The sequence below is a fragment of the Ranitomeya variabilis genome, chromosome 3 (assembly GCF_051348905.1).
Source record: "Ranitomeya variabilis isolate aRanVar5 chromosome 3, aRanVar5.hap1, whole genome shotgun sequence".
NCBI lineage: Eukaryota > Metazoa > Chordata > Amphibia > Anura > Dendrobatidae > Ranitomeya > Ranitomeya variabilis.
In genome coordinates, this window is record NC_135234.1 from 401,551,859 (window position 1) to 401,579,671 (window position 27,813).

General features: G+C 40.6%; 1 protein-coding gene across 1 annotated transcript in view; it reads left to right on the forward strand.

Annotated features, from left to right (window-relative positions):
- VMP1 (vacuole membrane protein 1) overlaps positions 1–27,813 on the forward strand; it is a 166,708-nt gene that overhangs the window by 104,646 nt on the left and 34,249 nt on the right. The window contains exons 9-10 of the mRNA XM_077296195.1: positions 18,608–18,688; positions 26,702–26,818. Coding sequence (XP_077152310.1) covers positions 18,608–18,688; positions 26,702–26,818 — 198 coding nt within the window. The remainder of the gene's footprint in view (positions 1–18,607; positions 18,689–26,701; positions 26,819–27,813) is intronic.

Here is a 27,813-nt window from a genome sequence, read left to right on the forward strand (position 1 = left end):
GTGCAATATCATTGTTGAAGATTGTAGTAACTATTATTTTGTAGCATGCAGTTTGCCTTTTTGTTGTAGGATCTGGGGGGATCAGGGCTTAATAACAGTATGAGCGTCACTAATATGCCATGCACTGGCATGGTGCACTCATCCTTATTTATGTTTAAATGTACTAGTAAGCAGCCAGTTGCCCCCATTTACCACCCATTAATGATAGCTGGGAGTGGCTGATCATCAGTATTTTGCTCTTTTGTGTCTCCTTTTCCTTATCAAAAATTTTGCGCCTGCATATTGCTGGGCCTCAGAGTGTGAATCTGTCCTTGCTTCAGCAAAGTATGGCATTTTTCTGGGTTTTATCTAGGGAATGCAGTCTTATCAAATTCTCAATTTCCCAGACTGGCGGAGCATATGAAGAACTGTACTTTGCCTGCTGTGGCAACTTCTCCACCATAAGTACGCTACATACTTTATTGCATGGAGTCATCATAGTGTTTGATTACTGTTCTGACCTCAATGTACCGTATATTAGACAATAATGGGTCAGGAAATGCAAAACATTGAAAACTCCAATTACTCGTAAAATAGCTAATAATGAGTTAAGGAATTTAGTAAAGCATGATAACAAATACCAGATATACTTTAAAGTAGGGGTCAGAGTAGGGAGTGTGATATGATGAAGCATCTCAGAAGGCTAATGAGGTAATGTGGGGTGTGCCTTGTTTCTATAAAACCCATCTAGTCATTGTACTGTATTTCTCCCTGCAGAATAACAATAGGGGTGTTACACTGAATAGGGCATCTCAGAAGTCTAAAGCCTGTCCCTCTAGACTATCCCTCTAGACCAGAGGTGTCAAACTGCATTCCTCGAGGGCCGCAAACAGGTCATGTTTTCAGGATTTCCTTGTATTGCACAGGTGATAATTTAATCACCTGCACAGAATGATTCCAGCACCTTGTGGAATGCTAAGGAAATCTTGAAAACACTCATGGTTTGCGGCCCTCGAGGAATGCAGTTTGACACCTCTGCTCTAGACTATCCCTCTAGATCAGTGTTCCCCAAGTCCGGTCCTCAAGAGCCACCAACAGGTCATGTTTTCAGGATTTCCTTAGTATTGCACAGGTGATAATTGCATCACCTGGACAGGCAAGCATTCAATGACCTGGGCAATACTAAGGAAATCCTCAAAACATGACCTGTCGGTGGCTCTTGAGGACCTGAGTTGGGGAACACTGCTCTAGATTATCCCTCTAGACTATCCCTCTAGGCTGTCCCCTTATGTAGCCTATTCCTCAACCAGCAGTCCTTATAACAAAAACTGACAGGTCATTGATAGATCAGCCCCCAGCCACATTATTTTATGGTGTCATTTGCATTCATTTAATCATTAGACTTGGAGAAATGTTTATAAAGTCAAAGGAAATCAGAGAGGCATAAAACCAACAGATGAATTGGCTTGCTGTTATCTAAAGTGGAAATTAAATAGTTTTCTTAGACCAGATGAGGCTGGTGCACTTATTGAAAAAAAATAAAAATGTCAGAATGACTGTTTAATTCAGTTGATAAAACGTGTATTTTATGAGCCCAATTACATAGCAACAGAGCTCACAAGTGTGTACTGAATCTCTGCACACCAAGCATACCTGCAGCTTGTACTGAGCTGTGTGAGATCTCAGCAGCAAACAATGTTAGCCAGGCTGAGACTGAATTCAGCTTTCAAAAAGAATTATAGCCATCCTGACGTAGATTTCCAAAGTAAGTACACCAGTCTCATCAGGACTAAGAGCTCTGTTTTAATAATGTATACATTTTGTACTTACATTTTGCCATCTTGATACAGATTTTTTTTTTACAAATTCATTTTGTGTCATTGTTTGAAGATTGTTGCATTTTTTGCATGGATTTGTAAGGATATATTCATGCTCAGTTTCTTGGCACAGACTTTGGCGCAAATTTGCTTCAAAATTTAGATTAAATACTGCTTTAAATAATTTTTACATTTTCTTTGATGTGGATTTTGAAACAGATCAGCTTCAAAATCCACCTCCTAAAACTCTGTGAGGACATAACCAAAAACAAGAACTCGATGTTTGGTAGAACAAAGAAGCAGATGAGTCCTCACCATTCTTTGGGTGGCTTCTGCTTGGAAGCTGCTCACTATGTGATACATTGAAAAAAAAAATGCCAGCGGCAGGGCCAGACGATGTCGTGCAGATACTCTAAGCATAGCTTGTAGATTGTGAGCCCTCGCTGGCAGGGTCCTCTCTCCTCTTGTACCGGTCGTGACTTGTATTGATTAACATTATTGTACTTGTTTTTAATTATGTATACCCCTCCTCCCATAAAGCGACATGGAATAAATGGCCCTTTAATAATAATAACTTCTTTTGGAACATAATATCTGAACATCTGGATTTTCAAATTGCCTGATCAAATAGATTTTACCTATTGTTTCTTTTATTTATATACAGTATGGTGTTAATAATGACAATTACTATCTTTCTTCAGCTGTATGGGCCTTCCTTCACTATGACCTCTGTAACTTATCGCTGCTTTACAATAAGTACTTGTACAGTTTGGCCGCAGCTCAGTGATTCTTCCTGTTATGGTGCCCAAGTCCCTTCCTTCATCCTGGATCTTTATTATGTCTGGGCAGTTGGTCACTTATAGAGGAACAGGTGTGCAGCATATTCACTGCTTGTCCTTATTACTATTGTTTGTACAGACTATTGTTGTTGAAGGTTTTCCCATTCATATTCCTGTTACTGATGACTTATTGCTCAGAATTTTTTTTTTTTTTTTCAGAATGATGGAAAACATTTTTTTGTATTTTTGGGCCTCGCTCTGGCACCTTACTACTTATAACCAATGCCTTTACATGAGACTATCTCCATATGCAAATAAACTGGCAAAAAAATTAGTGTTTTTTTTTTATTTTTTTTATGCAGAACTAAGAAGAAAATTTAATTTATGCAATAAACTTGCAATCAGAGTGTGGGCAGTAGAGAAAAAGGTCTTTGGGTTGTCGGAGGGGCCTAGTTGTCGGAGTTGGGGTAGAGTTTTGGGTGGTCTAATGAACCAGTGAGCCTCATAGAGAATACACTGTGTGCAGAATTATTAGGCAAGTTGTATTTTAGAGGATTATTTTTATTATTGATCAACAACTATGTTCTCAATCAACCCAAAAGACTCATAAATATCAAAGCTTAATATTTTTGGAAGTTGGAGTGTTTTTTTTTTTAGATTTGGCTATCTTAAGAGGATATCTGTTTGTGCAGGTAACTATTACTGTGCAGAATTATTAGGCAACTTAATAAAAACCAAATACCGTATTTTTCTGACCATAAGACGCACTTTTTTTCCTCCAAATTTGGGAGGAAAGTGTGGGTGCGTCTTATGGTAGGGATGTAGCATGTGGGGAGGGGGGCAGCAGTGAGTGGGATCGCACTGTTATCCCACTTCAGGAGGCAAGGAGGCAGAAAAATATCCCCACTGCCAGGAATCAGCTCTGGGGAAACCATGTGGTCCCGATGATTAAGTGCAGTGAATATTCATTAGCTACTCCTCGCCCACCTATTAGCTGAGTGGTTAGCCAGGAGCAGCAAATTAATACTGCACTTAAGCAGGGACACACATGGTTTCCTCAGCGCTGATTCCTGCAGCAGCTGGGGAGATCCGTGTGTCTGGGGGAGGAGGAGGCAGCAGGGTCCGGGGGAGAGGAGATCGCTCCTGGGCTGGAGCTGAGTGCTGTGCAGTGTGCACAAGGAGGACCTGTGATGTCAGAAGTGGGCGGGCTGGAGCATCACATGGCAGCACAGAGCCCTCCCTCTTCTAGACATCATCACAGGTCCTTCAGACTCCAACACTAGAATCTGCAGGCTTCCATTACCTGTGCTGTGGAAAGGCAACAAGAGGGAGGGCTCTGTGTGTGCAGTCATGGGATGCTTTTACCTCACCACAGGCTGGCTGCCACAATTAAGAGGTTAGTCTTTCCAAAACACAATAAAGCACTCTGCCACTCCTTTAGTGCACTATAACTCCCAGCATATCATAGGATCTGCAGGACATGCTGGGAGTTATAGTTCTCCCATGGGATTTTAAAGCAGCACTCCAGTGTTATTTTGCAGTGCTGGAGTGGTGCTTTCAATATAAGCCCTGTGCCCCCATTCTTATACTCACCCTCCAGCGTCTTCATATAGTACTTCACAGACACCACACTGGTCCCGCAGCTTCCAACATAATAACATACTATTATATATAATAACACCACATATAATAGTATGTTATTAAATATTTTACCACATTTTTTTGCTTCAAATATTTTTTTCCCTATTTTCCACCTCTAAAACCTGGGTGCGCCTTATAGTCTGAAAAATACGGTATATTCCCATCTCACTTGTTTATTTTACCAGGTAAACCAATATAACTGCACAAAATTTAGAAATAAACATTTCTAACATGCAAAAGCAAAACCCCAAAAAATTAGTGACCAATATAGCCACCTTTCTTTATGATGACACACAACAGCCTTCCATCCATAGATTCTGTCAGTTGCTTGATCTGTTTACGACCAACATTGCGTGCAGCAGCCACCACAGCCTCCCAGACACTGTTCCGAGAGGTGTACTGTTTTCCCTCCCTGTAGATCTCACATTTTATGAGGGACCACAGGTTCTCTATGGCGTTCAGATCAGGTGAACAAGGGGGCCATGTCATTATTTTTTCTTCTTTGAGACCTTAACTGGCCAGCCACGCTGTGGAGTAGTTGGTGGCATGTGATGGAGCATTGTCCTGCATGAAAATCATGTTTTTCTTGAACGATACCGACTTCTTCCTGTACCACTGCTTGAAGAAATTGTCTTCCAGAAACTGGCAGTAGGTCTGGGAGTTGAGCTTCACTCCATCCTCAACCCGGAAAGGTCCCACAAGTTCATCTTTGATGATACCAGCCCATAACAGTACCCTACCTCCACCTTGCTGGCGTCTGAGTCGGAGTGGAGCTCTCTGCCCTTTACTGATCCAGCCTCTGGCCCATCAAGAGTCACTCTCATTTCGTCAGTCCATAAAACCTTTGAAAAGTCAGTCTTAAGATATTTCTTGGCCCAGTCATGATGTTTTATCTTATGTTTCTTGTTCAAAGGTGGTCATTTTTCAGCCTTCCTGACCTTGGCCATGTCCCTGAGTATCGCACAACTTGTGCTTTTTGTTACTCAAGTAACGTTGCAGCTCTGAAATATGGCAAAACTGGTGGCAAATGGCATCTTGGCAGCTTCACACTTGATTTTCCTCAATTCATGGACAGTTATTTCGCGCCTTTTTTGCCCAACACGCTTCTTGCAACCCCATTGGCTATTTGCCATGAAACGCTTGATCGGTGATCACGCTTCAAAAGTTTGGCAATTTCAAGACTGCTGCATCCCTCTGCAAGACATCTCACAATTTCGGACTTTTCAGAGCCCGTCAAATCTCTCTTCTGACCCATTTTGCCAAAGGAAAGGAAGTTGCCTAATAATTAAGCACACCTTATATAGGGTTTTGATGTCATTAGACAACATCCTTCCTCATTACAGAGATGCACATCATCTGATTTACTTAATTGTTAGTTGGCTCTCAAGCCTGAACAGCTTGGAGTAGGACAACATGTATAAAAAGTATCATGTGAGCAAAATATAACATGCCTAATAATTCTGCACACAGTGTATGTCAGTAGAATCAACCCTCCTAAGCAATCTACATGAACAATGCAGGTCATAGGAAGCTGAATAATATGATACCTTGGTATATGTGATCTGATGTCTTATTCCACTGAAATCCACGTTTTTCCTAATATGTAAATGAACTGTTAAAATCTATGATCCAGACACAGATCTCCCGGAGAATATGCCTCCAGACCTTATTTTAAATGAAACAGGTCGTTACCAGCGTGAGACATGTAGATCACGAGAGCATGCTGTCATTCATTACATGTCTCACACTGGTAATGCCCCTTCCAATTTAAAATAAGCTCTGGAGGCAGATTCTCAGGAAGATCAGTGTCCGGCCCATAGATCTTAACAGCTCATTTAAGTATAAGAAAAAGTGGTTTTCCCTGGAATAAGACATTCAACTTTCTATGATCTGCATGTCCATACAGACAGCTTAGGAGGATTGATCCTACTGACAGATTCCCTTTAAAGGGATTGTTCAGGATTGAACTACAGATGACCCATATACAGCATGTCTTGCTTAGTTCTGCACTTAAATAGGAAATAAATTGCAGTACTTGGCAGTGACCACAATGCAATGTACAGGGCTGATGTATTACTGTTGAGAGTACTGGATGTTGAACCTCCTTGGGAATAGACCAGTAGTTCATTCCTTGACAACCCCTTTAAGCAATGCCTAATAAGTCACCTTTAAAAAGGGTATCTTTCAGTGATCCAATGAGTTCAGCCTCAAGAACCATTTATCAATAAATGATTGTTCCAGTTTGAATAATGAAAAGTTATCCAATAAATATCCCAGTTTACTTTGTAATTTTCTTTTTTACTATGTTTTCATTAGTGGACTACATTGGAGGAGCTTAGTGGGAATTTTTTATAATAAATTGGTGAACAAGGGATAGTGTGGGGGAGTCTTTATTCAAACAAAGTGTTTGTTTTTTTATGTCTGTGTTTTATTTTTGATTACTGGGTTAGTAATAGGGTGTCCAATTAGACATGTCTCCATTGTTAACACCTGTGCTTGACGTTAACTGAAATTACACAACTGACATCAACCCCCAAAAATATATCCTGATTGCCACTGCACCAAGGCAATCTGGAAGAGCTGGTTAAATTGCCAGAATTGCCACATTATAATGGATGTGCCAATTCTGGGGTTACTGGGGGCTTATATTTTTTAGGCTGGGAAGGGCCCAATAATCATGGACCTTCGCAGCCTGATAATGTCAGTGCCCATCTGTCTGCTTTATTTACAATATAACTATAGGATTTGTAATGGAGAGGCGTCTCATAGATGCTTCTCCTTTGCGAAGCCATGGGCTTGATGTCACCAGACAATACAAAGGTGACATCAACCCCACAAAAATGAACATCGGTTACCACCAGCACAGAGCAAGTGGGAAGAGCCGGGCAAAGCCCCAGAATTAGTGGATCTATTAGATACTTTTTTTTTTTTAGGCTGTGAGGCAGCAATATCTATGGCCCCTTACCAGCCTGAGAATTGCAGCCACCAGCTGTCTGTTGTAGCTTGGCTGGCTATGAAAAATGGGTGGAACCCCACACCGTTTTTTTTTTTTAATTTAAATAATTAAAAGAAAAGGCATGGAGACCCCTCTATTTTTGATAACCATCTTTGCTAAAGCTGATAGCTAAGGGTTGCAGCCAGCAGCTATCAGTTTTGCCTGGCTGGTTATCAAAAATACAGGGGAACCGATGCCATTTTTTAAAATTTATTTAGAGCGCAAGTGCCGGCTGATGAATACTCCCATCAGCCACTGCCTGCTGTCACTGTTATTAGTGACAGCCGATGCCAGTGACCAGAAGTAAACTTTTTAACCCTAGTCACCACTGCAGACCCACGGTGTCATTTGACAGCATGGGAGTGTGGCTCTCTGACCGGCGGTAATGATTTTACCGCTGATCAGAGACAGGGTTTGTCAGGCTGTCATGCTGGATGTTCGGGCCCCCTATTTAAGTGAATGGGGTCTGGGTTTGGGTACTGTACCTGAACCAAACTTTTTTTTTTTTTAAATTGTTCCGCCGGACCCAGACATCCGGAGGTTCTGCCATCACTATTCGTGACCACTCCGCCAGATCCCTGCAAACCTTATGCTAACTGCTGACATCCATGATGCCTCTTCTGATTACTACACATTAGGACTACTAATCAGAAGAGGCCAGTGTTGCTGGCAGGTAGGAGGAATCTGCTCCATTAGCCATGAACGATGAACATGTGGACCACAGGTCTTTTTGCTCATTTTTTAAATAATTTTGCACAGTGTCTATACAACGCTACAGAATATGATGGTGCTATATAAACAATAAGCATATTCTGTGTTTCCAGATCCTGTTAAATACAGGTCCTTCTCAAAAAATTAGCATATAGTGTTAAATTTCATTATTTACCATAATGTAATGATTACAATTAAACTTTCATATATTATAGATTCATTATCCACCAACTGAAATTTGTCAGGTCTTTTATTGTTTTAATACTGATGATTTTGGCATACAACTCCTGATAACCCAAAAAACCTGTCTCAATAAATTAGCATATTTCACCCGTCCAATCAAATAAAAGTGTTTTTTAATAACAAACAAAAAAACCATCAAATAATAATGTTCAGTTATGCACTCAATACTTGGTCGGGAATCCTTTGGCAGAAATGACTGCTTCAATGCGGCGTGGCATGGAGGCAATCAGCCTGTGACACTGCTGAGATGTTATGGAGGCCCAGGATGCTTCAATAGCGGCCTTAAGCTCATCCAGAGTGTTGGGTCTTGCGTCTCTCAACTTTCTCTTCACAATATCCCACAGATTCTCTATGGGGTTCAGGTCAGGAGAGTTGGCAGGCCAATTGAGCACAGTAATACCATGGTCAGTAAACCATTTACCAGTGGTTTTGGCACTGTGAGCAGGTGCCAGGTCGTGCTGAAAAATGAAATCTTCATCTCCATAAAGCATTTCAGCCGATGGAAGCATGAAGTGCTCCAAAATCTCCTGATAGCTAGCTGCATTGACCCTGCCCTTGATGAAACACAGTGGACCAACACCAGCAGCTGACATGGCACCCCACACCATCACTGACTGTGGGTACTTGACACTGGACTTCAGGCATTTTGGCATTTCCTTCTCCCCAGTCTTTCTCCAGACTCTGGCACCTTGATTTCCGAATGACATGCAAAATTTGCTTTCATCAGAAAAAAGTACTTGGGACCACTTAGCAACAGTCCAGTGCTGCTTCTCTGTAGCCCAGGTCAGGCGCTTCTGCCGCTGTTTATGGTTCAAAAGTGGCTTTACCTGGGGAATGCGGCACCTGTAGCCCATTTCCTGCACACGCCTGTGCACGGTGGCTCTGGATGTTTCCACACCAGACTCAGTCCACTGCTTCCTCAGGGTCCGGTCACCTCTTTTCGTTGTACAGCGTTTTCTGCCACATTGTTTCCTTCCAACAGACTTACCATTGAGGTGCCTTGATACAGCACTCTGGGAACAGCCTATTTGTTGAGAAATTTCTTTTTGGGTCTTACCCTCTTGCTTGAGGGTGTCAATGATGGCCTTCTTGACATCTGTCAGGTCGCTAGTCTTACCCATGATGGGGGTTTTGAGTAATGAACCAGGCAGGGAGTTTTTAAAAGCCTCCGGTATCTTTTGCATGTGTTTAGAGTTAATTAGTTGATTCAGAAGATTAGGGTAATAGGTCATTTAGAGAACCTTTTCTTGATATGCTAATTTATTGAGACAGGTTTTTTGGGTTATCAGGAGTTGTATGCCAAAATCATCAGTATTAAAACAATAAAAGACCTGACAAATTTCAGTTGGTGGATAATGAATCTATAATATATGAAAGTTTAATTGTAATCATTACATTATGGTAAATAATGAAATTTAACACTATATGCTAATTTTTTGAGAAGGACCTGTAGATGAACATACTACTTCTGCTTCCCCTCCCTAACATTGTTCTTAGATTCTTGAGACTGGGAATTTTTAGTTTAGGAATTTCTATATTAACCTTTTCCAAACAGATTATGGTACTTTCCTTTTTAAATACTGAGGCTTTTCAAGTGTTATGATCTGTATTACCTTGTTTTTGTAAATGAGATTAAAAAAATGGGTCCAGTGTCATTTTTTGAGAGCCTGGTGATGTGTAATGGCTACATTAGGTCATATTTATTTCTTGAACAAGAGTTAATCGCTGCTGAAGCATTTTGTAATCTGGAAACCTGAAGAGATCTCTTGTAATATAAGTCCTGATTCATGCTCACATCCTGCAATCAGGAACATTTTCTTCCACTGAGCTAATCATTCTCTATGCATTTATTGCCTGACCACAGACTGTCTCTATCCAGCTAGTGTGCTTGATTCTATTGTACTATCCTTGGGAAACCAGAATTGAAATATTGTTTCACTTTTTTTATTTTATGTAACTTTTGGGAAATTGGAGCTGAATTTTTACAATGTCCTAGCATGAAGTTAAAAATGCAAATATTGAAAAATATTTCTATTTAAGTTTATGAAAAGCACTTTGTAAAACTGAGCAAAAAAAGTACAAGGATTTTTTATGTATTCATGCCCAGTAATTTCTGCCAGCATATTCGGCGGCACTCTCATTCTAATTTACCGATCTCAGGCACACACAGATATTGATTTAATAGAAAATCAGGTCCATTTGAATTGCTCCCTCGCTGTATTTAAATGAGGATGGTCCGGTCTGATGGGCGTCATCGATGCAGTGTTTGTGCCTCCTCTATATGGATGACGCAGGGCGCATCATCCACATCAATACGAGCCGGAGGACATCGGTTATGAGCAGCAAGGAGGCACAGACGCCGCAGCAATGATGCCCATCGGACCTGACTATCCCAATTTAAATAGTGTGGGAGCAATTCAGATAGTATTTTTTGGGGTATACAGGGGTAGCCAGGAGACAATATACATGGTTGTGGAATGCAGTGCAGGAGCAGGTAAGGGTGGTGGCATTTGTTCTGAGACTCAAAAAATGGTGACAATTTACAGTTAGTGACTGTCAAATGACACCATATGCCTATGAAGTAGCATGTTGGAAGTAAAATTCTAATGTGTAACTTTTGTCATAAGAAAAACAAGGGTCAAACTGAATTTTGGTAATTTATAGATAATTCACAAAAGTCCAAGCAAGAGAGGATTTCATGGTTTCAAAGTTGGTAAAGATAGACAATGCATCCATTGCTAGATGTAAGATCTACTTCAGATATTGGGTAATGTTGGCATAGGGAGTAAGCTGAAACCAGTGTGGCAGAGCTGCAGTTGTAACAGGTCATAAAATGGGGGACTAGTATATTTACATTGGCTTACATTGTCATCATTCACTGGCCACAGTGGGCCTCACAGTCTAAATTATCTACCATACTCCAAATATGATAAAAAATTAATTACCAGATTTTATTCAAACAATAGGACACACCTTACTGTATGACGCAAATTAGGTTTAGTCAACAGAAATTAGGAAAAATATATTGTCTGCCAATTAAAACATACCTGTTGGTGCAAAGAAGTGGCGGGGTCAAAATCACTAATTTTAGTGCAATAGGGTAGGATAGGGTGATAGAAAAACAACTATTGTTCGTTATTCTCTGAAGCAGACTATTATAAACATTGCAGTCACATTATGTACATTCTTTACAGCACACAGGTATACACAACACTGCTGCGTGTACATTTCACACGCATGCAGCCCTGCTACTAGATCAACATATACAGCTCTCCTACATGTGCACACAGCTCAGCTATAACAACACTGCTCTCCTACATACATGCACATCTCAGCTACATTATCACACACCGTGTAACCATTTCATCAAACACACATAGCTCAGTTATATCAAAACACACATACCGGCCCAGCTGCAACACAATTATCTCATCTACATAATCAAAAACACACAGCTTAGCTACAGCACACTTATTTCAGGTACATCATCAAAACAAACACACACAGCTCAGCCACAACAGACAAACTGTACATTACCACATTTTGAAGTTGGGACTAATCACATGACCTGAAAGGTCCTGAAGCTGCTCAGGACTGGCAGCGTCTGTGCAGGCCATGGTAGCTTTCTCTCCTGCCCTCACCTGGTCAGATTGATTAGTGTCAGCGTGGGGCAGGAGGAGAGAGCAGTTCTTGTAGTGCTTGGGAAGGACACTGTATCATCGTTGGTCCTCGATCACAGGATGCTGCCTCCAGACTATAAGATTCATACACTTTTTAGAAAGACTTTGTCTTGATATTAAGTGCGTGTTATAGCCCCAAAATACATGAATATGATTTGTTCTTTTCCAGTGTTGCTTCTCCTTCTCTGGAGACCTTGGGGAGTTTGGGTCTGGTCCTCTGAAGCCTTGCATCCTCACAACAATAGGACAGTGCTGGCACACTACTTAAAGCACTACTCTGGCATTTATTTTTATTTTGCTGCTGGATGAGTGCCACTAACGCAAGTTCCCTGCCCCTAATAATAAATTTACCAGCCGCCGTCTCCTTTTGTTCTTTGCACGGCTCCATTCGGTCTTGTGCAGGTTATGTCCTGCCAAATCGGTCCAGTGTTTGCTGGGTGATCTGTAAGTCACAATTCAATCAAAGTCTATGAGAGCCAGAACAAGGCCAGGACGAGGATCTCATGGACTTACATTTAGAGCTTGTGACTGTTACCACTGACTTCTGGTCAATCAGAAGTTGTCGTTGCAAGATGGCGAATCGTGGCCGGAGCTGCATCAAGAACAGTTGAGACGAACGCTGGTAAGTGTAATACTATGGGCTGGGAAGTTAGATTAGTGACACCACTCCAGCTCTGAAAAAAAAAAAAAAAGCTGGAGTGGTGCTTTAAAGGAGTTGCCCCGATTGACATTGTAATGAAACCTTGCCTGTCAGTTGTAGCTGGGATCCCATGGTAATCGGACAGTCAAAATCCTTGCATCTGTACAGTGATACACACGTAGAACAATCCCCTATATACAGGGTAGCAGTGAAATGTGTTATCTCTAGGACCCCAACAAATCACAAGAACCCCAAAATCCCCTTTGTGAAATAATCTTTAGTGAGCATGTGTGTCCTCTGCTCTATATCTATAGCAGTTAAGGACCATGATTGGAGCAGAGGCCACACATGCACTGTTAATTCTTCATTTACATGGACTTTGAGACCCCTGGACCCAAGCAAGCATACATTTATCATATACCCTTTAGATTGGTCATAGTTGTTTTTTTGTTTTCAGTGTAATAAGCCTTTTAAGATTCCAATTACACAGTATGTCACAAATATTTTTTTTCTATTTAACATAACTTGAATTTTTACTTTTTTTTTTTTTTTCAAAGATAAATTCCACTACTTTTCCACAGAACAATGGGGCTAGCAATAAAATTCACATTGGGGTTTATTTTCTGCAACAAATGCATATGGTTTTGAAAGAACTTGCACTGTGATGAAGCTTGCTGCAGATTTTCAGTGCTGAATCCGTACAGAAAATCTCACCTCTGGGAGCAATGATCATACCCATGCTGGCAAACTGGAATTGGCGAGTCCGCATATTGATCTATTATGTAATATACACTGCTCAAAAAAAATAAAGGGAACACTTAAACAACAGAATATAACTCCAAGTAAATCAAACTTCTGTGAAATCAAACTGTCCACTTAGGAAGCAACACTGTTTGACAATCAATTTCACATGCTGATGTGCAAATGGAATATACAACAGATGGAAATTATTGGCAATTATCAAGACACCCTCAATAAAGGAGTGGTTCTGCAGGTGGGGACCACAGACCACATCTCAGTACCAATGCTTTCTGGCTGATGTTTTGGTCACTTTTGAATGTTGGTTGTGCTTTCACACTCGTGGTAGCATGAGACGGACTCTACAACCCACACAAGTGGCTCAGGTAGTGCAGCTCATCCAGGATGGCACATCAATGCGAGCTGTGGCAAGAAGGTTTGCTGTGTCTGTCAGCGTAGTGTCCAGAGGCTGGAGGCGCTACCAGGAGACAGGCCAGTACACCAGGAGACGTGGAGGGGGCAACAACCCAGCCGCAGGACTGCTACCTCAGCCTTTGTGAAAGGAGGAACAGGAGGAGCACTGCCAGACCCCTGCAATATGACCTCCAGCAGGCCACAAATGTGCATGTGTCTGCACAAACGGTTAGAAACCGACTCCATGAGGATGGTTTGAGTGCCCGACGTCCCCAGGTGGGGGTTGTGCTCACAGCCCAACACAGTGCAGGACACTTGGCATTTGCCACAGAACACCAGGATTGGTGAATATGCCACTGGCGCCCTGTGCTCTTCACAGATGAAAGCAGGTTCACACTGAGCACATGTGACAGACGTGACAGAGGCTGGAGACGCCGTGGAGAGTGATCTGCTGCCTGCAACATCCTTCAGCATGACCGGTTTGGCAGTAGGTCAGTAATGGTGTGGGGTGGCATTTCTCCATGTGCTCGCCAGAGGTAGCCTGACTGCCATTAGGTACCGAGATGAGACCATATTCTGGTGCGATTGACCCTGGGTTCCTAATAATGCAGGACAATGCCAGACCTCATGTGGCTGTAGTGTGTCAGCAGTTCCTGCAAGATGAAGGCATTGAAGCTATGGATTGGCCCGTCCGTTTCCCAGACCTGAATCCGATTGAACACATCTGGGACATCATGTCTCGTACCATCCACCGTCGTCACATTGTACCAGAGACTGTCCAGGAGTTGGCGGATGCTTTAGTCCAGGTTTGGTAGGAGATCCCTCAGGAGACCACCCGCCGCCTCATCAGGAGCATGCCCAGGCGTTGTACAGTAGGGAGGTCATACAGGCACGTGGAGGCCACACACTATTGACATCATTTCCTTGTCTTGAGGCATTTCCACTGAAGTTGGATCAGCCTGTAACTTCATTTTCCACTTTGATTTTGAGCATCTTTCCAACTCCAGACCTCCATGGGATATTAGTTGTGCTTTACATTGATCATGTTTAGGTTTTATTGTTCTCAACACATTCCACTATGTAATGAATAAAGATTTACAACTGGAATATTTCATTCAGTGATATCTAGGATGTGGGATTTCAGTGTTCCCTTTATTTTTTTGAGCAGTGTACTTATACACATAGTGTGAATAGATAGGCACACCTAAGTTATACACTGCGTGGCTTTACACCAGTTTGCCAATTACCGTACATTTCAAGAACATGTGTCCTGTAACCTTTCCCTTCTTTTTTTCACAAAGGTAAAACACGCAAGTTTTCAGTAATAAGTAATAAAATGGGAATTAGAGGCCCGACATTGAAATTGAATGAGTCATATCTTTTGTGCAAAGCAGGGAGATGGTGATACATCAGGTTTTAGAGAGGATTAACAGTTGCATGGTAACTTTGTAAAGTCTTTGCTGCATTTAAAACAAAAATATATGGTTATTCAAGCTGAATTGTGCAATAGATGGGATATATCCAGCATACAAGGGTTTCTATTTGAATAAGTATGATTGTAAGGATGTCAGGTCAGTGTACACTTTCTTTATATTGATAAAATCAGAAACATCAATAAGAAATTATTTCTATTTGTCATTGATTACCACTTACTTTCTTATTTGGAACTGTATAAAATACGGTAACTTTTTAATACTTCTCATTATTCATCCAAAAATTGCTGTGTGTGTGTATATATATATATATATATATATATATATATATATATATATATATATATATATATATATATATATATACACAGTATATGTGTGTGTGTGTGTGTGTATATATATATATATAATATATATATATATATATATATATACATATATATATGACTTCGCATGCTAATTACTGTGTTTAATATGCAAGGTTTTATAGTTCTAAAAGTAGAGTAAATAAATGCTTCCTAACACATATACATTTATGAATGTACAGTAAGATATAGGTAAATGTTTTAAATAACGTGAAATTTGTTAATGAATCTAAATGTAAAAGCTAGATTGGAGAACTGAAATAGTCACAGTAGGAGAGGTTGTATTTTATGGTTACATAGCTAAACAGGGTATTATAATGTTTTTTTACTTAGTTATTTTATCAAATTAATGCACAATGTATTCACAAAAAATGCTTATAACTTATCAAACATGGAGATTTAATGTACATCATATGGTTATATTGGCACAACATTTTTACAGTATGTTATAAATTAAATTAGTATGCAATGCAGTTTAGTTACCAGTTTAATTATTGAATAAACATAACAATAAAATAATAAAGCACATTAAGGAAAAGCAGATAACAGTGAACTTGCTTTACTATGAATTATGTAGTCAAAATAATGTTTCCCAATACAGAAAATGATCATGTACTATTGAAAATATAGTTTGTATTCAAATGATAAGCACATTTAGTGCAATCTAAAGATGTCTCATTTTACAAAGGGTCATTTCTTATTTTTATCAATACCTAAAGTTGGGTTATGAAGAAAACTGAAGTATATATTTAAGTTGAAATATACAATATGAAATTATACAACCTATTAAAGATTTGGAGAATATTTTTGGGTAAAAATATAAACCGTTAATTGTTGTAGAATACCAGATTTTACCTTTTTTTTTTTTTTTCCTAGTAGGAATTTAATTATATAAAAAATATTAACTGGCAACCTGTTCTACAGTGTCTTTTTGAAGTAGAAAATAAATATTTAGACATGTAAACTACTTACTTATATTAACAATTATATGTACCATATATTAATGCTAAGTGAGAAATAATAAAATAACAACAAAGAATGCATTTGAGGACACCTTTATTAGAAAAATCTACTTTTTTATGCCTATGTTAAAAATATTTAAGCAGTAGGTGAAATTATTATTTTTACAGGATTGCTCAGTCATTTAAATATTCTGTCGCGTAGGTTCATTTTACCTATACATACCAGATTACTGAGGCATTCGCCAATATCTCACGTGTATGATGGGGCTATTGAGTAAAAATACGAAAAGGAGAATTGATAAAACAAAATATTATGTTCTTATCTGAGGATAGAACGGTATTTTGGTTCCTGTATGACCTGTTCAAATGGCAGCTTTTTTTAAATTCTTAATTATTTTTTGGGTGAAGTTTTTATTTAAAAGATTAATTAAAAACTGCTTTTCTCCTTGTAGCCATAGCTAATAATGTTCAAATTGATCAACAAATGATCTCAAGTAAAGCTACCATATATACTCGAGTATAAGCCGACCCGAGTATAAGCCGACCCCCCTAATTTTGCCACAAAAAACTGAGAAAACTTATTGACTCGAGTATAAGCCTAGGGTGGAAAATGCAGCAGCTACCGGTGAATTTCAAAAATAAAAATAGATGCTCCATACCGTTCATTATGGCCCCATAGCTGTGCCATATAGTGCTCTGCACCGTTCATTATTGCCCCATAGCTGTACCATAGAAAGCTGTGCCATATAGTGCTCTGCACCATTCATTATTGCCCCATAGCTGTGCCATATAGTGCTCTGCACCGTTCATTATTGCCCCATAGCTGTGCCATATAGTGCTCTGCACCGTTCATTATTGCCCCATAGCTGTACCATAGAAAGCTGTGCCATATAGTGCTCTGCACCGTTCATTATTGCCCCATAGCTGTGCCATATAGTGCTCTGCACCGTTCATTATTGCCCCATAGCTGTACCATAGAAAGCTGTGCCATATAGTGCTCTGCACCGTTCATTATTGCCCCATAGCTGTACCATAGAAAGCTGTGCCATATAGTGCTCTGCACCGTTCACTATTGCCCCATAGCTGTGCCATATAGTGCTCTGCACCGTTCATTATTGCCCCATAGCTGTGCCATATAGTGCTCTGCACCGTTCCTTATTGCCCCATAGTTGTGCCATATAGTGCTCTGCACCATTCATTATTGCCCCATAGCTGTGCCATATAGTGCTCTGCAGCGTTCATTATTGCCCCATAGTTGTGCCATATAGTGCTCTGCACCATTCATTATTGCCCCATAGCTGTGCCATATAGTGCTCTGCACCGTTCATTATTGCCCCATAGCTGTGCCATGTAGTGCTCTGCACCATTATTGCCCCATAGCTGTGCTATATAGTGCTCTGCACCGTTCATTATTGCCCCATAGACGTACCTTAAAAAGCTGTGCCATTGCTGCTGCTGCTGCAATAAAAAAAAAAATGACATACTCACCTCTCTTGCTTGCAGCTCCTCAGCGTGCCGTCTCGGCGTCTCTCTGCACTGACTGATCAGGCAGAGGGCGGCGCGCACACTATATGCGTCATCGCGCCCTCTGACCTGCACAGTCAGTGCGGTGAGACGCCGGGAAGATGGAGCGGCGCCCGGCGTGTGGAACGCGGACAGGTGAATATGTAATACTTACCTGCTCCCGGCGTCCCACTCCTTCCCCCGGACAGCTGGTCTTCGGTGCCGCAGCCTCTTCCTCTATCAGCGGTCACCGTTACTGCTCATTAGAGAAATGAATATGCGGCTCCACCCCTATGGGAGTGGAGTCCATATTCATTTCTCTAATGAGCGGTCCCGTGTGACCGCTGAACAGGGGAAGAGCTGCGGCACCCGGAGACCGCGCCAGGAGCCCCGGAAGCAGGTAAGTATGCCTCAGCGCCCTCTCCCCCTCACCCGCCGACCCTGCCGCCGACCGTGACTCGAGTATAAGCCGAGAGGGGCACTTTCAGCCCAAAAATTTGGGCTGAAAATCTCGGCTTATACTCGAGTATATACGGTAATTATAAAAAAAAAAGCTACTTTAATGCTTCATGTGGTTTGCTAAACAATTCATCCCTGGTCGTGCATACAATATTGCATGTGTTCTGTATATGTATGTCTTTTATTACATGTTTAGGTCAGCCTCACCATAAATGTTACCAAAATTTTTATTTAATTTTTTATTTTAGGATTTTGCATCACGAGCTAAGCTTGCAGTTCAAAACCTTGTGCAGAAGGTTGGATTTCTAGGGATCTTGGCTTGTGCTTCAGTAAGTGTTTTCTTCTCATTTTGTAATTTAATAATCCAGATTTTCTGATTACAGCTATGTGGTTTACCTTTACATTTCCCTAAATTGATCCTTGTGATATTTGTTGATGCTCACTGCTTGTGAGTTGGTTACTCCAAGTGCTGGAATAATAGGACACCTACTCTATGCGGTTACATGTTGTACTGTCTAATAAGAGTCCATCTTTGAACATCTCTTTATTAGAGTTGAGTGAATTTCTTCGGGTCCCCGCTTCTAAATAATTTATATTTAAAAATACATTTCCACATTTTTTAAAATGATTAATCCAATAAGAATTTTACCCTGGAAGGCTGGATTGATGCCGGACACAGCTTGCAAGATGTAATTTTTCTCGTGCCATGCTGTAATGTTTGATAAATTCTATACAAATAATGGCCGATTGTGTGCAGTGACATCAAGTAACCACATCCTCCTAACCATCATTAAGATGACTCTATTAATTATTGACATGACTGTTGCATCACATGAGATGCTGTTCCTGCCCGACACTTAATCTCCGGCCTTCCTCTCTTCACTTGAAATCTATTGTCACCTATTCACAAAGCAGAGCCGGCAGCTGCAGGAGCGACTGTTGATGTCACCATCGGCATTTCCTGCTTAACTCACTGCGGACACACAACCTAGTTTGCCTTTATTTGTCCCAGAAAGAGTTGTATTTTTATGGCACTAATTTGGGATACAAATAATAATAATGTATTGTTTAAGTCTTATTTTTTTTAGGTGGGGGAAAGTTCTGTAGTCCACTATAAACATAACAATACCAAATCTATATATCATTTATTTTTGCATTTCTACTTTTCCACAATAAAAAAATATTTTAAGCTATTTTTCAGGAAGCAAGAAAATAAAAAAAAATTATTCATTTTTTAGATTATTTTTTTATTAATAAAATAATAATTTTGGGTTTTTTTTACTGTGGGGTAAATACTATATAATATTGGTAGTTGTGAATATAGTAGTTTTTTTTAGTTACCTAAAGTAGATATATTTTCACATGATCATTATGGTTTTTTTTGAAGCTCAAGATCTGCATAAAGAACTGCTTCAAATACACCTCAAAATGTATTCAGAGTATTTTGAAGTAAAAAACACCCAGTATGTATAGACTTTAAAGAAAAATAACAGCTTTTTTCTTAAATTATTTTTACTTTTTTTTTTTCTTCAATCTTAGGTGTGCCAGGATTGTAGTGTGTGATCTGAATAAATATCCATGTGCTGTGAATTGCATTATGGATGCTCTGTCTAAGCAAGTGGATGGAACTGCTATTTAAACCGGGTCATTATGTTTTAAGGGTGCCCGCTTTAACTCCTTCATGACCGGAGGTATTTTTGTTTTTGCTTTTTCATTTTTTGCTCCCCTGGGCCATAACTTTTTTTATTTTCTCATCAATATGGCCATGTGAGGGCTTGTTTTTTTGCGGGACGAGTTGTACTGTTGAACAACAACATATCGTGTACTGGAAAATGGTAAAAAAAATTCAAAAAAGTGCAGTCCCACACTGTTTTTTTGTTTGGCTTTTTTGCTAGGTTCACTAATTGCTAAAACTGAGCTGCCATTATGATTCTCCAGGTCATTACGAGTTCATAGACACCAAACATGTCTAGGCACTTTTTTATCTAAGTGATGAAAAAAATTCCACACTTTATTAAAAAAATAAAATTGCGCCATTTTCCGATACCCGTAGCGTCTCAATTTTTCGTGATCTCGGTTGGGTGAGGTATTATTTTTTAATGATACCATTTTGCTGCTGATTTGATCTTTTGATCACCCGTTATTGCAGTTTAAGGCAATGTCACGGCGACCAAAAAAGTAATTCTGGCGTTTTGACTTTTTTTCTCACTATGTCGTTTAGCGATCAGATAAATCCTTTTTTTCTATTGATACATCGGGCAATTCTGAACGTGGCGATATCAAATATGTGTAGGTTTGATTTTTGTTTTATTGTTTTATTTTGAATGAGGTGGTTTGAACTTTTGTATTTTATTTTTTTTATAATTTTAAAAACGTCTTTTTTTTTTTTTTTTTTTTTTACTTTTTTCATGCCTAATTAGTCTCCATGGGAGGCTAGAAGTTGCCATAACCTGAGCGGCTCTGCTACATACAGGCGATGATCAGATCGTCTGTATGTAGCAGAATTACTCATTTGCTATAAGCGACAACCACCGGGTGGAGCTCATAGCCTCATAGCAATCCGGCAGTGACAACCATAGAGGTATGCAGGAGACCTCTAGTTGTCATGCCAACCCATTGGTGAACCGCAATCACATGACGGGGGTCACCGATGGGCGGATTTCTGGCGTGCTTGCCAGAAGTGCGTGTTAAATGCCGCTGTCAGTTTGACAGTGGCATTTATCGGGTTAACAGTCGTGGGAGGATCGCGATTCCTCTTGCGGCTGTTAGCAGCACATGTCAGCTGTTCAAAACTGCTGACGTGGCGGAGCCCACATGAAAGGGAGGGTGTCCGACATCATCGTACTATTAACCCCAATGTCAGCTAGGGGTTAATGGTTTGTCCAAATCATTGACTGATTCCACTCCTGTTGTACATATTTTACTGATATACTCAAATATAGATGCATCTAGATAATCTTTAATTATACATTTGCACACTATGTTGTGTTTAAATAATAACTAAGCATACCCATACTATCTCCTTTCACACTGTATTAGCTGTTAAATGAATCTTAGTATTCATCTAACAAAGCATGTCAAATTGCTACCCTGCTATGGCTTCCCTGACTTTTTTAAAGGGAATCTGTTACCAGGTTTTTGCTACCTCATCTGAGAGCAGCGTAATGTAGGAAAAGAGAAGCTGAATCCAACGATGGATCACTTAGGCTACGTTCACATTTGCGTTGTTGTGTGTTGCGTCGGCGACGCATCGGCGACGCAACGCATGCAAAACGCATGCAAAACGCATTGTTTTGTGACGCATGCGTACTTTTTTTGCTTGATTTTGGACGCACAAAAAATGCAACTTGCTGCGTCCTCTGCGCCCTGACGTGTGCGCCGCAGTGACGCATGCGTCACAAAACGCAAGTGCAACGCATGTCCATGCGCCCCCATGTTAAATATAGGGGCGCATGACGCATATGTGAACGTAGCCTTAGATTACTGGGTGCAGCCGTTCTCATATAATCAGAGGTTTTAGATTTAGAATGAAGCAGAGCTGAGAAAGCTAACCCCGCCCGCACCAGGCTCTCGATGCACAAAGTCTATAGACGGTGAGCTGCTTAGTTGCCAGACTAGTCCTCCAATGCTAATCTCTTAGTGATAATTCCTCCACAGTTGGTAAACAGCACACACTGTGACAAGTGACACATACCTGAATTCTGTGTTTCAGACCCTATCTACTGCTATCTTCAGATTACATAGCAATAACCTGCAGACAGATTCCCTTTAAGTGCTTTACTTACAAAAAGAATCAGCTCAGCTGCCAAACAGTAGTTCCACAAAGTCATATGAGGAGTCATAGAACATCCGTATGCTGAGTACATAACAAGCCTAGATTGCAGCATCCAACAGCCACATGCACACATGAAAGCTTATCAGGAGCTTTATGGCTTATATCCCTCCTTCATGGCTACATTCAGCTTCATGCCTTGCAGTTTCTTGTCTGAAAATTACCTGTAATGTTATCTGAACTGATCTAAGGAACACTTTGCTCAATCTATGGAGGGATGACTCATGTTTCACCATGTTGCACTTTGATGGAGAAATCTTGGTTTGCTAGATACCCGGAAAATGCATCTTTTCGTGATTTGAGCTAGGTCCATTGGCTTCAAGTAAAGGTAAATCTCAATACTGCAGCATACAGAACAAAAGGATCGTCTCCTACAACTCCATTGGATTCCTCTTAGGCCGGTTTCACACGTCAGTGGCTCCGGTACGTGTGGTGACAGTTTCCTCACGTACCGGAGCCACTGACACACGTAGACACATTGAAATCAATGCATCTGTGCAGATGTCATTGATTTTTTGCGGACCGTGTCTCCGTGTGCCAAACACGGAGACATGTCAGTGTTCGTGGGAGCGCACGTATTACACGGACCCATTAAAGTCAATGGGTCCGTGTAAAACACGTACCGCACACGGACGTTGTCCGTGTGCAGTCCGTGTGCCGTGCAGGAGACAGCACTCCAGTAAGCGCTGTCCCCCCCACATGGTGCTGAAGCCGCCATTCATATCTTCTGTGCAGCAGCGTTTGCTGTAAAGAAGATATGAATAATCCATTTTTTTAGTGGTATTTCGTGTTTAAAATAAAGCTCCATGTCCCCACCCCCTGTGCGCCCCCCCGCTGTTCTGAAAATACTCACCCGGCTCCCTCGTTGGCTGTCGCTGCTTCCTGTCCTGGCCGCACCTTCTACTGTATGCGGTCACGTGGGGCCGCCGATTACAGTCATGAATATGCGGCTCCACCTCCCATAGGGGTGGAGCCGCATATTCATTACTGTAAATGAGCGGCCCCACGTGACCGCATACAGTAGAAGGTGCGGCCAGGACACTGCGAGGGAGGCGGGTGAGTATTTTCAGAACAGCGGGGGAGCGCACAGGGGGTGGGGACATGGAGCTTTATTTTAAACACGATATACCACTAAAAAAATGGATTATTCATATCTTCTTTACAGCAAACGCTGCTGCACAGAAGATATGAATTGCGGCTTCAGCACAATGCAGGGGACAGCGCTAAACTTTAGCGCTGTCTCCTCCTGCACGGTGCGTGTGGTACCCAGTGGGCACACGGGAGGCACACGTGTTCCACACTGATGTGCCACAGAAACGCAGGGGCACACGGACACGGATAACTCCGGTACCGATTTTTTCCGGTACCGGAATTATCTGGACGTGTGAGACTGGCCTTAGACGTATGTGCTTGGCAAAAGGCGATATTCTTTAAAAAAAAAAAATAGTTTGAGTTTGGTCTAAAATAACTTACGGTAATTAGTCGACATAAATCTCTGCTCTGCATCTGTTTGAACACCTTTAAATAAGAAGTTATTGCTAGCTGCAGTTTATAGCAAGGCTGGGTGGGGTCCCACATATCGGTCGGCACAGGCTTAATTGTGTCTGCAAGGCAGCCGCTCATTCAAGTCACAGCAGCTTTTCGTTGTATTATTAGAACTTAATCGTAAATGATTTGATTATTGATAATAGTCCTACAGTATTGCAGAAACCAGGCAGCTATTAACAATAATCAATTTACCTTAATTTCTCGGCCGCTATGTACAACACCAGCTTAGGCACGTGACCTTACGTATGTGCCTATTAATTGAGTCAATATTAACCCACATATATAAAAATCAAGTGAAAGATCTTTTTGGAAGGCTGGTGATGTCCTTATAGCTCTTTAGACTTTAAGTCCCCCAAGGGTAGGACCCTCTCCCGTCTGTGCCAGTTTGTATGTAAACCGCTGTTCACATTTACAGCACCATGTAATCAATGGGGCTCTAAAAATAAATAATAATTATAGCTGAAAGCAGTGCAACAATTTCCTTCTAATGCCCCTGATTTTAGAAGACGACGTCTGACTAGCACATATGAGTTTGATGATCAGGTGTCCACATGCATTTAGTCGCATAGTTCAAACTATTACTCACTTCCTGAAGCCTGATGCTCAGTTCTGATGTATCCCTTTGTTAAATGGCCCTTTATTAAAAAGAAGTTGCAGGCATTATTGCGTAATCTGATAATATTACAGGGCAGGAAAGACCTCAATCAAGATTTTATGTATATATAGTGCCTTGCACCCCCCACCCTCCCTGCTATGCGCAGCACAGGCACTCGGATGATCGCAGTCTCCAATGGAGCAATGGGGACTATTGAAGCAAGTAGCCAATAAAAAGAAAAATGTTTTTAAAAAATGAAGGTTTAAATCACTCCCATTCGCCCCATTCAAAATAAAACGATTTAAAAAAAATGAGAAATACACATATTTGGTGTTTCTACTTTCAGAAATGTCTGATCTATCAAAATATTAAAAGAATTAATCCGACCGGTAAACATCGTAACACACAAAAAAAAAAATGTCAGAATTACTTTTTTTTGCTCACCACAACAGCTATATAAAATGTAATAACAGACAAAACATTGTATCTATCTTAAAATAGTATCAATAAAAACATTAGCTTGCCGCGCAAAAAATAAGCCCTTACACAGCCCCGATCCCCAAAAAATGGAGACGTTACAAGTCTCAGAAAATGGTGCCATTTTTTTTCTTAAACTTGGGATTTTTTATTCACCACTTAAATTAAAAAGATCCTAAACATGTTTGATATCTGTGAACTCGTAATGACCTGGAGAATCATAATGGCAGGTCAATTTTAGCGTTTCTGTGCGCAGCATAGGGCTGCGTACTTTTTTCCTTAAGATCCGCATAGATCAGCATATCTATACATTGTGTACGCAGGGAAATGTGTTGTATGCGGATGCTTCCCCGTGCATCGTTTTGACGTGCCCGCCGAACGCAACAATGTTAAATATAGGTACGCAAGACGCATGCGGATCAATATGCGGGCCTATGCTGCGCACAGAAACGCTAATGTGAAACCGGCCTCACACGGCCATATTGATGGAAAAATATAAAAAGTTATGCCTCTGGGAAGAAGGGGAGCAAAAAAAATGGATATGCAAAAATGTAAAGCCCAAAGGCCGTGAAGGGGTTAAATATTTTTGTGATCCGATTTCTGTGTGATTTATCAGCACTAAATAGTCTAAATTGCTGAAGTGCGGAAAATATAGGCATAAATTCAACTTTTGGGATCTCATAACAAAAAAAATTGGCATGTTCTTATGTATTTGCCCCGTTTGCTATGATGCCCCTAAAAATTTCTGGTGACAGCAATTACCTTCATAAGTCACATGCTTAGTGAAAGGAAGTCCATCTTTGTGCAATCTGTGTGTCACATGTCTATCATTATATACACGCCTTTTCTGAAAGACCTCAGAGGCTGCAACACCATTAAAGGGAACCTGTCACCCCCAAAATCGAAGATGAGCTAAGCCCACCGGCATCAGGGGCTTATCTACAGCATTCTGGAATGCTATAGATAAGCCCATAAGCCCCGATGTATCCTGAAAGATGAGAAAAAGAGGTTAGTTATGCTCACCTGGGGGGGCGGTCCGATGGGCGTCGCGGTCTTCTTACTATGACGTCCTCTTCTTGTCTTCCTGCCGCGGCTCCGGCGCAGGCGTATTTTCTCTGTCCTGTTGAGGGCAGAGCAAAGTACTGCAGTGCGCAGGCGCCGGGAAGGGTCAGAGAGTACTGCGCACTGCAGTACTTTGCACTACCCTCAACAGGACAGACAAAGTACGCCTGCGCTGGAGCCGCGGCAGGAAGACCAGGAGAGGACGTCATCGTAAGAAGATGGGAGGAGCCGGACCGCGACACCCATCGGATCGGACCGCAGCGGGATCGCCCCTGGGTGAGTATAATCTAACCTCTTTCTCATCTTTCAGGTAACATCGGGGGCTTATCTACAGCATTACAGAATGCTGCAGATAAGCCCCTGATGCCGGTGGGCTTAGCTCATCTTCTGTTTTGCGGGTGACAGGTTCCCTTTAACCAAACCACACCATGAAGACCAAAGAGATCTCCAAACAAGTCAGGGACAAAGTTTTGAGAAGTACAAGTCAGGGTTGGGTTATTAAAAAAAATAAATATATATATATATATATATATATATATATATATATATATATATATATATATATATATATATATATATATATATATATATATATATTTCGTATGTCTTTAATTCTATTTTTGCTTATTACTGATATTACGACGTAATGATAGGATACCAGCAAACATTTAATTTGAAATAATTTTTTATACAGCTAATTATGCATTTTTAGTATATGTCCAATTTTAACAAACTGTACAAATGTTTTATTAATCAGATGAAAAAATATGTCTTTATTAATCGTGTTCAATGTTTTTTGTTTTTTTTTTACCTTTTCTTGTACTTCAGATTCCAAATCCCTTGTTTGATCTGGCAGGAATAACATGTGGCCATTTCCTTGTGCCCTTCTGGACATTCTTTGGGGCCACTCTTATTGGCAAAGCAATAATTAAAATGCACATTCAGGTAAGTTGCTTTGCTAAAACCTAATTATTTATCTATGTTAGCAAGTCATTTGTGAAATATACAGAAAGCAAAAATAAAACCTCATTATTATAATTCTTCAAGAAAATGGCTGTCCTGAAAGGTACCGGCAAGATGTTCATTTTCGGGAATAATTATTTTAAGTAACTCCTAAAAGAGCTACGGTAACTCATAATTGTCAAATTATGTGAAAAAAAGAGAAAAAAAAAGTATGTGAAATAGAGCAACATGGAAGAGACTAAATGAGGAGAGCGTGTTTCGGTATTCTCTTTTAGTCCTAACCCTCATACTTTTCTTTTCACCTTTTTTCCGCCGGTAAAAAAGTGTAAAAACGAATGACACACTAAGTCAGCCTGGCCTTAGCGTGTAACTGATGCATTATTTTTTCCTCATGTTTGAAATCACAGGTTGACGGCATAATGTGTGTTCTGTAAGTTGTAATGAATGGATGATGATGTACAGCAAAACCATTTCTGCCTACAGCTTTCAGGAAATTAGTGGTTAGCCATGATATTTACCTACGGTTATGTCATAAGCAAATCCTTTTTAACAATGAGTGCGTTGCTGTATGCTTCCCATGGCATTGTTTGCATATGTTCTTGTTAGTTTTTACCTAAATATACAGACACCCTGACAAATAAGCTGACGGTGTTGAATTGGCCTCTGAGATCTTCAGCTCCCAATGATATCGAGCCGGGATAAGACCTTCTGAGGTCTTGTAAAGTCAATGCCACAATGGGTCGCAGCTGTTGGCAGCATTAGGGGCACATGCCTGTGGTTTTAATGTCATTGCTTATCATTGTATATACTTAAGGGGTCATCCCTGTTAATACTATACTGCTCGGCATTCCGTTATAGAAAGAAGCCCATGGGGAGATTTTATCACATGGGGGTAATTCATCAAAACTTTTTAGATGTATAAAGGTTGCAATTTTTGCATACGGCATGGTGCTAAGTTGCACATAAAAATTGGAAAT